The sequence below is a fragment of the Bufo gargarizans genome, chromosome 6, assembly GCF_014858855.1.
Source record: "Bufo gargarizans isolate SCDJY-AF-19 chromosome 6, ASM1485885v1, whole genome shotgun sequence".
NCBI lineage: Eukaryota > Metazoa > Chordata > Amphibia > Anura > Bufonidae > Bufo > Bufo gargarizans.
The window spans coordinates 308,004,795-308,018,250 of record NC_058085.1 but is presented as its reverse complement, the minus strand read 5'-3'; the positions used below and the strand labels follow the sequence as shown (position 1 = coordinate 308,018,250).

The 13,456-nt window shown below is 42.8% G+C and overlaps 1 protein-coding gene across 1 annotated transcript in view; it reads right to left on the bottom strand.

The window, feature by feature from the left end:
• LOC122940650 (lysosomal acid lipase/cholesteryl ester hydrolase-like) overlaps positions 1-9,487 on the bottom strand; it is a 47,900-nt gene extending 38,413 nt beyond the window's left edge. Inside the window, exons 1-2 of the mRNA XM_044297335.1 lie at positions 9,371-9,487; positions 6,903-7,044 (exon numbers count right to left, since the gene is read on the bottom strand). Of these exons, the coding sequence (XP_044153270.1) occupies positions 6,903-7,034 (132 nt within the window). The 5' untranslated portion in view covers positions 7,035-7,044; positions 9,371-9,487. The remainder of the gene's footprint in view (positions 1-6,902; positions 7,045-9,370) is intronic.
• Between the last annotated feature and the right edge of the window lie 3,969 nt (positions 9,488-13,456).

Genomic DNA, 13,456 nt, shown 5'->3' with positions numbered 1-13,456 from the left:
GTATCTCCTCGGCCCCCAGGGTCTTCACAAAGGTCGTAGTAGAGATGGTGGCCTATCTTCGTCAGGAGGGAGTTACAATCATCCCATATCTCGACGACTTCTTGATTCTGGGCAAGACAGAATCCGAAAACCTCCTGGCAACTCAGAGATTCTCGGAATTCTTAAAAAATCTCTGCTGGATCATAAATCTAAAGAAATCCACCCTAATCCCATCCAGGAGAATAAGGTTCCTGGGTGTGGAATTGGACTCATCCCTGTTGAAAACTTTCCTCCCTCAGGACAAGGCAACTACACTGACAGAAAAGATCTGAGCGTTCCAGAGGACTCGCAGTTGCTCCATCCGGAAGGCCATGAGTCTCCTGGGAAGCCTAACCGCCTGCATTCCCTCGGTCGCTTGGTGCCAAAGCCACACAAGGGGGATCCAGAGTTGGATCCTAGGTATTTGGGACGGGAAGCAAGTAAGTCTAGACAAGACTTTCCGGATTCCGCAGGCCGTAAAGACAGACCTAGATTGGTGGAAAGAAAGAAGACTGCTTGGAGGCCTACAGTGGCAGAACCATCCAGCCGTTCAGGTAATCACGGATGCAAGCCTCGGAGGCTGGGGTGCAAAGATAGGAGATCATCTTCTGCAGGGCTCCTGGCCAGCCAAGATAAGAGTCAGATTCTCAAACTACAGAGAGCTGTATGCGGTCCTGGAAGCGTTATTAAGGGGAGAGAGTCTTTTAAAAGGGCGACACCTAAGAATAATGTCCGACAAAACCACAACGGTGGCTTATCTGCGACATCAAGGAGGGACAAAGTCACGGCCTCTGGGTGCGATAGCAAGAAGAATCTTCTCCTGGGCAGAAGAGAACGTCTTATCTCTCTCCGCCACCCACCTAAGGGGCTGCGAAAACACGATAGCAGACTTCCTGAGCAGGGAGACAATAGATCCAGGAGAATGGTCTCTGAACAGGGATATCTTCCAGAAGATCTCGGAAAGATGGGGCCGTCCGGAGGTAGACTTATTCGCCTCCAGAAAAAATGCGCAGGTGGAATGCTTCTGCTCCCTAAACCTAGAGGACAGACCCTGGGCAATCGATGCCCTGTCAATACACTGGAATTGGAATCTGGCCTAAGTAGGAAAAAGGTGACTTCCGCCATCTACCTAAAGATCTGGAAGAGATACTGTTCTTGGTTAGGAGTTGAGCGCCCAGACACCTCCTCCCCTCCCATCAATAGGATCTTGGACTTTCTGCAGTGCGGCTTGGAGTTGGGCCTAAGACCTAGTACTCTGAAAGTCCAGGTTTCTGCTCTCAGCTCTTTCTATGACTGCAGCCTAGCTAATCACAGATGGATCAGGAGGTTCTTTAGAGCGGTTTCAAGGTTGAGACCCTCTCTGAAATCCAAAGCTCCTACTTGGGACCTTAACATCGTCCTAGAGGGCCTAACAAAACCTCCCTTTGTACCATTATCAGAAATCTCTTTAAAACACCTTTCCCTGAAAACTGCCTTTCTGATTGCTATCACCTCAGCCAGATGTATTGGAGAGATCTAGGCCCTTTCTTGTAGAGAACCCTACCTCCAGATCAGCAAAGATCACATCTGTTTAACTCTCGATCCAGGTTTTCTCCCAAAAGTAGTCTCCCCCCTTTCATCGAGAACAGGAGATCTTCTTAGCCTCTATCCCCAAATCTGAATTTTCAGGGTCTAGCGTTAATTTACATCTCTTAGATGTCAGGGATACAGTTATCCATTACCTGGATTCTACCAAAGATTTTAGGGTTGATAACCATCTCCTCATTCAGTTTTCGGGGAAAAATAAGGGAAAGAAACTAGCTAGGTCTTCCATAGCCAGATGGATCAGATCCACCATTGAATGCTGTTACAGGACTCGGAACAAACCCAGTCCTGATAATGTTAAGGCCCACTCTACTAGGGCCACTGCCTCCTCTTGGGCTGAGAAAGGAGGAGTCTCGCTGGACCAGATTTGCAAAGCTGCAACCTGGTCAAGCGCTAATACCTTTTGTAAAACATCATCGTCTTAATCTTCCGGATTCGAATGAAGCTCTTTTCGGCCGGAAGGTTTTGCAGGCGTTATCCCCACCCTCTTGGCTATCTGTTATATCTCAATGTGGGCCGTCATGGTGGATGAAATGGAAAAAACGCAATTAGACTTACCGGTAATTCCGTTTCCTTGAATCCACCATGACGGCCCATACTATTCCCCTTCCCAAAAAAAGAAAAAAAGGTGTATGTATATATATATGTGTGTATATATGTGTGTGTGTATGTATATGTATGTATATATGTATATGTATGTATATATGTATGTGTATATATATATATATTTATTTTTTTCATATATACATACTTTAAGATAAATAGGAGTTTAAGGGTATGAATCAATATCCTTTTTACTTTTGTTCCACCTTTTCGGGTAACTGTAAAGCACTGAGGAGGTGGAGGGGTGGGGGGTTCTTAAACTCTGTGTTCCTGCCCCTACAGAGGTCAAGGGTCAATCTCAATGTGGGCCGTCATGGTGGATTCAAGGAAACGTAATTACCGGTAAGTCTAATTGCGTTTTTTTTTTTGTTACCCTGGCAGGAAGTAACCCAGAATCCTTGGGTCATAAACTTAATCCAGAAATGATATCGTATAGAACTTTCCTCAATTCCCCTCCCCCCCCCAAGAAGGTTTCAACTACACACAACCTCTAAACATTGCAAAAAAAATCTGGCAAGGAGTCCTAGATTTAAAATCAGCAGGCGTAATAACTGAGGTCCCCACCCCAGAAAGAGGGAGGGGTTTTTAATCAAGTTTATTTCTGGTCCAAAAACCAGACAGATCCTCCCGTACTATAAGAAATCTAAAAGGATTAAATCAACACCTTATACAGGAAATTCAAAATGGAGTCCATTTCCTCCATCATTCCACTAATCAAAAAAGGTCCATACATGATGTCCATAGACCTAAAAGATGCATATTATCACGTCCCCATATATCAACAGTCTCAGGCCTACTTAAGATTCGCCCTGAAAGACAAAAAAAGCGCAATAAATCACTTTCAGTTTACAGCTTTACCCTTTGGCATCTTCTCCGCCCCCAGGGTATTTACGAAAATTGTAGTAGAAATTACCGCTTTTATCAGACTAAAAGTAAAACATGTTCCCTACCTAGACGACTTTCTCATAATAGGAGACTCGTCAACAAAAACACACAATATAACCAACTAAGTCTTAAAAGAAATGTCAAAAAATCATGTTTAACTCCAAATACCCAAATAAAATTTCTAGGAGTACTTTTGGACTCTGACCCAGTCATCATCCCTCCCCCTAGAAAAGCTGGTGGATTTCAGGGAGAGGGTACAGAAACTTCAGGCTCAGAAAAAGTGATCGATAAGAGAAGCCATGAGCATTTTAGGATCCATGACATCCTGTATCACTACGGTGGCCTGGGCCCAAGCCCACTCCAGAACAATGCAGGCTTGGATCTTAAGAAATTGGGACAGGAAGCAGTCCTCACTGGGCAGGAGAATATTAATTCTACACCACGTAAAATTAGATCTAAACTGGTGTAAGGTAAGGAAAAACTTGTTAAATCACGTAGCCTGGGAAACAACCCCAGAGGTCCAAATCATAACTGATGCAAGCAGTGGGGTGCCAAAGTAGACTCCTCAAATTGACAAGGCAAATGGTCAGACGCAGTAAGTATGAAATCTTCAAATTACTGAGAACTGCGTACAGTGTGGGAAACCTTAAAAGTAGCCCAGAGCCAACTTCTAAAGAAACACCTAAAAGTATTTTCGGACAATACGACAACAGTAGCCTACTTAAAACCCCAAGGTTTAATCCGATTGGCAGACTAATTTTCCAGTGGGCAGAAGAACATGTCCTATCAATAACGGCGGTCCACTTAAAGGACGCAGACTACCTGAGCAGAAAAACTATAGATCAGGGAGAGTGGTCCCTGTGCCAGGATGCTTTCCTAAAAATTTGCAAAAAGTGGGGAACTCTGCAGATTTGTTCGCGTCAAACGCTTCTGCTCCCTGAATCCCAGAGACCGACCGTGGGCAATCGATGTGTACTCAACCAGGTGGCCATGGAACTTGGCATACGCTTTTACTCCCTGGTCCATAATCCCCAGGGTACATAAAAAAAATCTAGAGGGATCCAACAGTAATACTGGTGGTCCTGTTCTGGCCAAAAGGAAGCTGGTTCTCCATCCTGAAAGACCTAGCCTTAGAGGAACCTTGGAAAATCCCATAACATCCGAACCTGCTGTCACAGGGCCCAATCAATCATCAGAACCCCAGCCTGTTCCGTCTGTCAGCCTGGATCCTGAGGGTGAAATTCTGAAAAGTAAAGGTCTCTGAGGGAAAGTTATCAATGCCATAAAAAAGTAACCACGGCCATATATATGAAAATATGGATAAGGTACTGTTCCTGCCTAGGGGATAACCACTAACAAATCACCACTCTGCATCCAGAAAATTCTAGATTTTCTTAAACTTAAACACATTAAAGGTGCTTAAACCTAACACATTAAAGGTGCAAATATTGGCCCTAGCAGCATTCTATGATTCCGACCTATCAAACCACAGGTGGATTAAATGATTCATGAGAGCGGCTTCCAGAATAAGACCATCCCTTACGAATAAAGTACCACAATGGGACTTAAATCTGGTATTAAGAGGACTAACAAAACCCCCATTCACTCCTTTGTCAGACATCTCATCAAATTATACAAAGCTGATTTTCTGATCGCCATAACATCAGCCAGACGCCTAGGGGAAATCCAGGCCTTCTCATGTAAAGAACCTTACCTCTCAGTCTTTCCAGATAGGATAGTTCTAAAATTAGATCCCTGTTTTCTCCCCAAGGTCGTATCAAACTTCCACAGAGATAAAGAAATTATTTTACCATCCTTTCCTGTAGATGTCCTTCAGCCAGAAAAATCTCAATTCCATCTCCTTGATGTACGTAGTAGTAATCTTGTAGTTCTCCATGGTAGCCGTCATGGTGGATGATCAGGAAAACCGTAATAACAATTACCAGTAATTTTGTTTCCTTGAAGCCACCATGACTGCTCAGATATTCCCACCCTAAGTAAACTTTATCAGAGTATGAAGTAATACACTTTTTTTTTTTTTTTTAATAAAAAAAAGTCACTGGTTTGAATATGCTATTATAATATTCATTAGGCTGCACCCACTTTGGTAATCTATAAACACTGAGGGTGAGAGTGGGTGGTGGCCTTTTAAACTGTGTTCCTGCCCCTATAGAGGTCAAGGGTCATCTCTCCATGGTAGCTGTCATGGTGGATTCAAGGAAACAAAATTACCGGTAAGTCTAATTACGTTTTTTTGTTTCCATTTCTTCTATACAAGATGTTCCTGATGTCTAATCTAGAGTTACCGAAGTCTGAACAGACGAGATGCCCTGGAGACCAAAGCATGGACCAGATGCAGAGGATTCCAAACCAGCCGGCGACCAACGCAACCAGTCACTTCCAGAAGAAAAGAATCTGAGTCGAGATTTGTTTTTAAGATTGATTTTTGCCTATAAAAAATCTACGTGTCAAGATTGACTTTCTGTTTTCCATCTGTTTTGTTTTATGGATTCAGGACTTTTCGTAGAAAAGTTTTTTCAAAGATCGACATTCATCGAGGGACACTGGGGAGCATATGACAAAGAGGAGGATGTGTTAGTGTTGAGCGAACTTGTGTTTTAAGTTCGGTGCCTAAAGTTCGGGTTATCGAAGTATCCCGTTATGGATTCCGCTACCACGGACCATAACGGAATTTAGAATCCATAACGGGATACTTCGATAACCTGAACCCAAATTTTAGACGCTGAACTTAAAACACAAGTTCGCTCAACACTAATTAGGATGTGTTTTTAATATATTACATATTGTCATCATGTCTCTGTGTCAGGGTAAACCATTGGAGTGGATATCTTCCTGTGGCTTTGTCTAAAGAATGAGGCAGCACTCCAAATATGCATGAAAGGGTGATGACCCCAAATTTTATTCCCCAGGCAACGTTTCAGCCTACTCAATGAGGCCTTTGTCAAACCCCACATGTTCCTGTGCTTCTTGTGAAAAGCAAACCCAGAACTGGTGTTTTTTTTTTTTTTCTTTAGGGCAGCTGTAACTAACACCTCAATCTCATTGATTGGACTCCAGTTGGCTGACACCTCACTCCAATTAGCTTTTGGAGATGTCATTAGTCTAGGGGTTCACATACTTTTTCCACCTGCACTGTGAATGTTTACATGGTGTTCAATAAAAAATGGTAACATTTAATTCTTTGTTATTAGTTTAAGCAGACTGTGATTGTCTATTGTGACTTAGATGAAGATCAGATCACATTTTATGACCAATTTGTGCAGAAATCCATATCATTCCAAAGGGTTCACATACTTTTTCTTGCAACTGTATGAAAGGAACGTGCATTTGTTGTCTCTAGTGCACCTGATCAACCACTGGAGATAATGACATTGTCCCTCCTCACAGCTGGCCAGTAGAAGTTTTTGGGGATGTGTTTTGTGCTGCTGGCAGTATTTTGTGATGGACTGTGGTATTTGGCTCTGTTGGGATGGTATAATGTGCCACAATATGGTATTGCTACCACTGCCTTCCATCAATGTGGACCTGACAACAAAACGGGGCCACTTTAATCTCCCAGTCCGAACTGATGGCACGAAAAGGGAAAGGACTTATTTTCAGGACATCTACCATAATACCCACATCTGTGTAGAACGAAGTTCTTTGAATGTGATAACCTATGTACATCGCCACTCGGGCCTTCATTGGCTGTTCCATCACTCTTTGATGGCAGCCACCAGCACAGATGCCTGTATAACTGAGAAGTACCTAACCTTATTACACTTATAAGGTGCATGGCATATGTCACTTACTATATTCATGTTGTCTTCAGGGTCTCCAGTGTATCGGATGTTCTGAAGATCTCGTCTAGATTTCTGTGACACATCCAGTGACTGTGTGGCAAGGCCACAGATCAATATGGTTACTGCAGACAACAACCACATCCTGGGACCGCTGAACAATAGAAATGGACACGTTATAGTCTCGGACTGACCAAAGAACTTACACAAGATGACATTTCATCTGATAGAGATGTGAATATCATTATGTTCCAAGAACTACATAACCAGATGATTTCTAGATAGCTGCTTGAAACTGCCTCTTCCATATCACAAGTGCATTCCCTAACCCCTTTGCTTCAAGCTGCCTGTTTAATTCAACACTGAAGAGAGAAAGGAGGGGGGAAGAGGCTGTAGAGGTTCCTCTCCTCCACACAAGTGTCAAGAATGATGTATGGACTGTAGAAGAATGCTTAAGGGGTTCTATAGTTTGTTTTAACTGAGCTATCCTGTGGATAGATCATCAGCATCTGACCGGTGTGGGTCCAACACCCGGGACCCCCGCCGGTCAGCTGTTTGAGAAGGCAGCGGCGCTCCAGGAGTGCCGTGGCCTTCTCGCTGTTTACCGCAGGCCCAGTGATGTCACGACTTGTAGCAATGGCCTGAGCGTGGCTAAGCTCTGTTCACTTGAATGGAGCTTAGCCCCGCCCAGGCCATTGTGATGTCACTGGGCCGGCGGTAAACGGTGAGAAGGCCGTGCCGCTGCCTTCTCAAACAGCTGATCGGCGGGGGTCCTGGGTGTTGGACCCCCGCCGGTCAGATTCTGATGATCTATCCAGAGGATAGATCAGTTAAAACAAACTATAGATCCCTTTTTAAAGAGGACCTTTCGAAGGATTTTATTAATTAAGTTAAGTACCTGTACTTGCCACCCTGCCTGTTTTGTTAAAATGGCGCTGCTCAGTATGCAAATACTGAGCATCGAAGCAATGAGGTGGAGACTGAGTCTTTCTCTGTGGGCGTCTCCTTCTCCCTGGCTGTAGCACTGTCCAATCATACTGGAGAGCGTCACAACCAGAGAGAAAAAAAAACCTCCCTGGCTGTGACGCTCTCCAATGTGAGTGGACAGTGCTACAGTGAGCGATTATTTATAAATAATATATATCTCTCTAGTGCCTATAAAAGCTCCTCCTTGAGGTGTCACATAGGACGTATGCAGTATTGATATTAGTGAGAAGCCATTACAATATGGCGCTGGCACACAGATATTTACATTAGTTCACATACCTAAGTAGGATAGTGCACAATGTGCAGATGCCAAGTGTTATCTCTTTTCTTAACTTTTTAGCCAAGGAAACAATGCATGGGCCTCAGTGGAGGAATGCGCCCCCCCCTCCCTGAAGATATATAAGATGCTTAAACTTACTGTAATAGAGAAATTGTCTTTGACCCACCTGTGTCTGTCTCTACCGCGTGTGGATTTTAACCCCTTGGGGTTCCTTGATTTGGAGCAACAGAATGTATCTTAAATGCTTTAATTGAAAGCTCCTTCAACACATCTTATTATTTTTTTCTTCTAAGGGCTGTTTCACACGAGCGGATGCCGTGCGTGGCATCCGCTCCGTGAAAGTGCCAAGACCCGATGCATACTGCAGAGGCACGGAGCATTAACATGACTGATAACGCTCCGTGCCTCTCTGTGAGATAAAGTTGTCACTGTGATTTCGTAGTAAAGAGATCACAGAGAGGCACGGAGCATTATCAGTCATGTTAATGCTCTGTGCCTCTGCAGTCTGCTTCGGGTCTTGGCACTCTTTCACGGAGCGGATGCCACGCACGGCATCCGCTCGTGTGAAACAGCCCTAAGGGTTCCTTCCTAAGTCTAAGAACTGCGCCGGTAACAGAAGGGGTGTCTAGTAGAGAGAGGAAAGTTCTTTACGGTAACTGTCCACCATGGATTACAGAAGGGGCCCAACACTGAATCCCCCATGCGTTACACTGCATGTGACTGACAGAAATGCAGTCCTCACTGATTCCTTGATCTGTCAGTGTGACCCCACCCTCTGAAGTGGCCACATGCCTGGGCACAGAGAGTGGTTTGTAATACTTTCAGGGTCACATGACTGATAATGTAACTGTGGACAAGCTTCCCCTGCAGCTGCGCTGATCACGTAGAACGCGCTTTGTATAATTGACTGTGCCTAACGCACTTTATATAACTTGCATAACAGATCAATGCTCGCAGTATGCACTGTATTTAGAAAACAACCCATTTTCTGGGGTCTCTATTAATAGATCCAGTATTTTGAGGACTGCTACAGAAACAGCAAAACTGTGTCCCCCAAATTGTTGTGCACATCCCCAAAGTACTATGGCAGAAAAATTCAACAAAGCTGTTAGTAAAAAGACAGAAGATGCAAGTAATACAATAAAAATGGCTGGAGAGCTCTATGCATTATCCATACATCACTCACTACACAGAAGCAGTGCTTCGTACGTACCAGGCTGGGGGGCGCAGCAGCAACAGAAGCAGCACTTCCACCAGGACACTGATAAAGACAGGACTTCAGCCTCTCCTCGCGCGCCGCTGCTCAGTTCAACCCATAGACTCCTCCCTGAAAAGGCGGGGTCTGAATGTACCTGCCGAACCGACCAATCAGAGAGCCCTGTAGGAGAAAGGTCCAATCGGTGTCCTTTGTGTCACAACAGTGTCATAAATTCTGTTAATGAGCGGCGACCCGGGTCACGTGACGTTGGGTGTTGTGACGGCTGAGCTCACACCGGGCGTCCTGCTTTGTGCAGCTACACACAGTTTTAGGCTTCAAGGATCCTAACACTTTTTTTTGTTCTTTATTTTTGTACTAGGGTTTTTTTTTTTGTTTTTTTTTTACTGGACAAGTTGTATGTGGAGGCGTGTATATTAGCATTAGGCTGACTTTTTTTTATTTATTTTTTTCCACTCATGCCTTTCTGTGAAACTGATGTAAAAAACGGACCCATTCGATTGTGTGGGGGCAGTCAGTCAGTGAAAAACAGTTATGTTCACGTCCGTTATCCACTGGCTGTAAAAAAAAAAAAAAAAGTGTGAATAACCCCGTAGACTACCATTGGTGTTAAGGCTACTTCCACACTAGCGTTAATATTTTCCAGTATTGAGATCCATCATAGGGTCTGAATACCGGAAAAAAAAACACTTCCGTTTTGTTCCCATTCATTGTCAATGGGGACAAAACGGAACGGAACTGAACGGAGGGCACCAGAATGCATTCTGTTCCGTTTGGTTGCGTTCCCATACCGGAGAGCATGCTACAGTTTTGCTTTCCGACATGGAATAGGGAGCAAGACTGATAACCCACAATGCAAGTCAATGGTGGCGGATCCGTTTTTTCTTCCACAATAGAAAACTGATCCATCTCCCATTGACTTTCAATGGAGTCCATGACTGATCCGTCTTGGCTATTTTACAGATAATACAACCGGATCCGTTCATAACGGATGCAGACGATTGTATTATCAGTAACGGAAGCGTTTTTGCTGAACCCTGCCGGATCCAGACAAAACGCTAGTGTGAAAGTAGCCTAAAATGGACATGTGATGGCTGTAAAAAAAAAAAAACATCCATCACACGTCAGTTTTTCACTGTTGTGTGTATATTGCACAGAACAAGCAATTCCAATTCAGATTTTATGTATTATTTTTTTTTCTATGATTATGATTCGTGCTGTGCGATACCAAGTTTGTATTTTACGTTTTGGGACTTACAAATTCTTTTTTACAATAAGTAAATTTCATATGTTTTAACTGATATTTTATACATTTATTTTATGTACTTATATAGCGCTACTTTATCCTGCATCGCTTTACAGACATTATCATCCAACAGTCCCCAATGCGGCTCACATCTAAGGTCCTTATCAGTATGTCTTTGGGAGGAAACCCACGCAAACACGGATTCGAATCCAGGACCCCAGTGTAAGAAATGATTATATATAAATATATATTAACCCATAGAGGACCTGCACCGTACGTGTACAGCGCAGATGTCTGTGACTTAAGGTACAGTGTACATGTACGGCGCTGTGATCGGGCGGGTGCAGGAGATGCGCCCACCCGATCCGCAGCAGGGGTCCGGCAGTCACTGATAGCCGGACCCATGCTGTATGCGCCGGCATCGGTGAAATCCCCGATGCCGGCGCATTAACCCTTGATGTGCCACGGTCAGCGCTGACCGTGGCACATGCGATGTCCTTCCAGGTAAAAAAACTGATTTGATACATATGCAAATTAACCTGAGATGAGTCAGGGATAGGACTCATCTCAGGTTAATTTGCATATGTATCAAATCGTTTTTTTTACACAATAAAAGCACACAGAGCTATGGGGACTGGGTATTGCGGATGTGCTAGCGGCCATCTAGCAACCCATGTCCTCAGCTCTATGCACAAAATCCCGGTGACATGTTCCCTTTAAATAAATAAAAAAAAGTATACGTATTCGGTATTGCCGCATCTGTAACAACCTGCTCTATAAACCACATGACCTAACCTCTCAGGTGACCATATTAAAAAAAATAAAAATAACAACAGTGTCAAAAAAGCCATTTCATTGCCACCTTACATCACAAAAAGTGTAATGGCAAGCGATAAAAAAAAGTCATATGCACCCCAAAATAGTGCTAATCAAACCATCTCATCCCGCAAAAATCATACCCTACCTAAGACAATCGCCCAAAAACTGAAAAAACTATGGCTCTCAGACTATGGAGACACTAAAACATGATTATTATTTTTTTTGTTTCAAAAATTAAATCATTGTGTAAAACTTACATAAATAAAAAAAAGTAGACATATTAGGTATCACCGCGTCCATAATAACCTGCTCTATAATAATATCACAGGACCTAACCCCTCAAGTGAATACCGTAAAAAAAAATCTAATAAAAAGGATGTGAAAGCCTTTTTTGTCACCTTACATCACAAAAAGTGTAATAGCAAGGGATCAAAATGTCCTATGCACCCTATAATAGTACTAATCAAACCGTCATCTCATCCCGAAAAAAATGAGCCCCTGCACAAGACAGTCACCCAAACAATAAATAAAACTACGGCTTTCTGATGGAAACGCTAAAAAAACTCATTTTTATTCAAACTATAATCATTTTTGGTATTGTCACATCCGTAACAACCTTCTCTATAAAAATACCACATGATCTAACCTGTCAGATGAATGTTGTAAATAACAAAAAATAAAAACTGCCAAAACAGCTATTTCTTGTTACCTTGCCTCACAAAAAGTGTAATATAGAGCAACCAAAAATCATATGTACCCTAAAATAGTACCAACAAAACTGCCACCTTATCCCGTAGTTTCCAAAATGTTGTCACTTTTTTGAAATTTCTACTCTAGTGGTGCATCAGGGGCGCTCCAAGTGGGACATGGTGTCAAGAAAAAGTCCAGCAAAATCAGCCGTCCAAAAACCGTATGGTGTTCCTTTCCTTCTGCGCAATGCCGTGTGCCCGTACAGCAGTTTACGACCACATATGGGGTGTTTCTGTATACTACAGAATCAGGGCCATAAATATTGAGTTTTGTTTAGCTGTTAACCCTTGCTTTGTAACTGGAAAAAATGGATTAAAATTGAAAATCTGCCCAAAAAGTTAAATTCAGAAATTTCATCCTCTATTTTCCACTAAATGTGAAACACCTAAAGGGTTAACAAAGTTTGTAAGATCTGTTTTGTATACCTTGAAGGGTGTAATTTCTAAAATGGGGTAATTTTTTGGGAGTTTCTACTCTAGGGGTGCATCAGGGGGTCTTCAAATGTGACATGGAAGCTTAAAATTATCCCAGTGAAATCGGCTTTCTAAAAACCACATGGCGTTCCTTTCCTTCTGTGCAATGCCGTGTGCCCGTACCGTAGTATACGACCACATATGGGGTGTTTCTGTAAACTACAGAATCGGGCCAATAAAAATCTGCCAAAAAAGTAAAATTTTGAAATTTCATCTCCATTTTCCATTAATTCTTGTGGAACACCTAAAGGGTTAACAAAGTTTTCAAAATCAGTTTTGAATACCTTGAGGGGTGTAGTTTCTAAAATGCGGTCATTTTTGGGTGGTTTATATTAGGGATCGACCGATTTATAGATTTATTTAGAGCCGATAATCGGTGAACTTTCAGTCCGATAGCCGATAATTTATACCAATATTTTATATATTATAATATATATTATAATTAGTTGGTAGTCACTGAGGTGGTGAAAATTTGCATTTGGCACTAGTATATTATAAATTTACGGTAAATTATTAATACAGCGCTTAGTTGGTAGTCAATTTATAATTTACATTTATAATATACTAGTGCCAAATGCCAATTTCCACACTATCCCCCCCTTCTCACTGACTTTATTAACCCCTATCAGACGTCAGATCAGACTTTAACCCCTATCAAACGTCAGATCAGACTTTAACCCCTATCAGACCTCAGATGACTAAAATAAATAAACTCCTCTTCATCTCCGGGTCCGGTATTGCGCTCCCCTGTGTTCTCTGGCCCGCGCTGCACTGTCAGGTCATAGTGCGCGCACT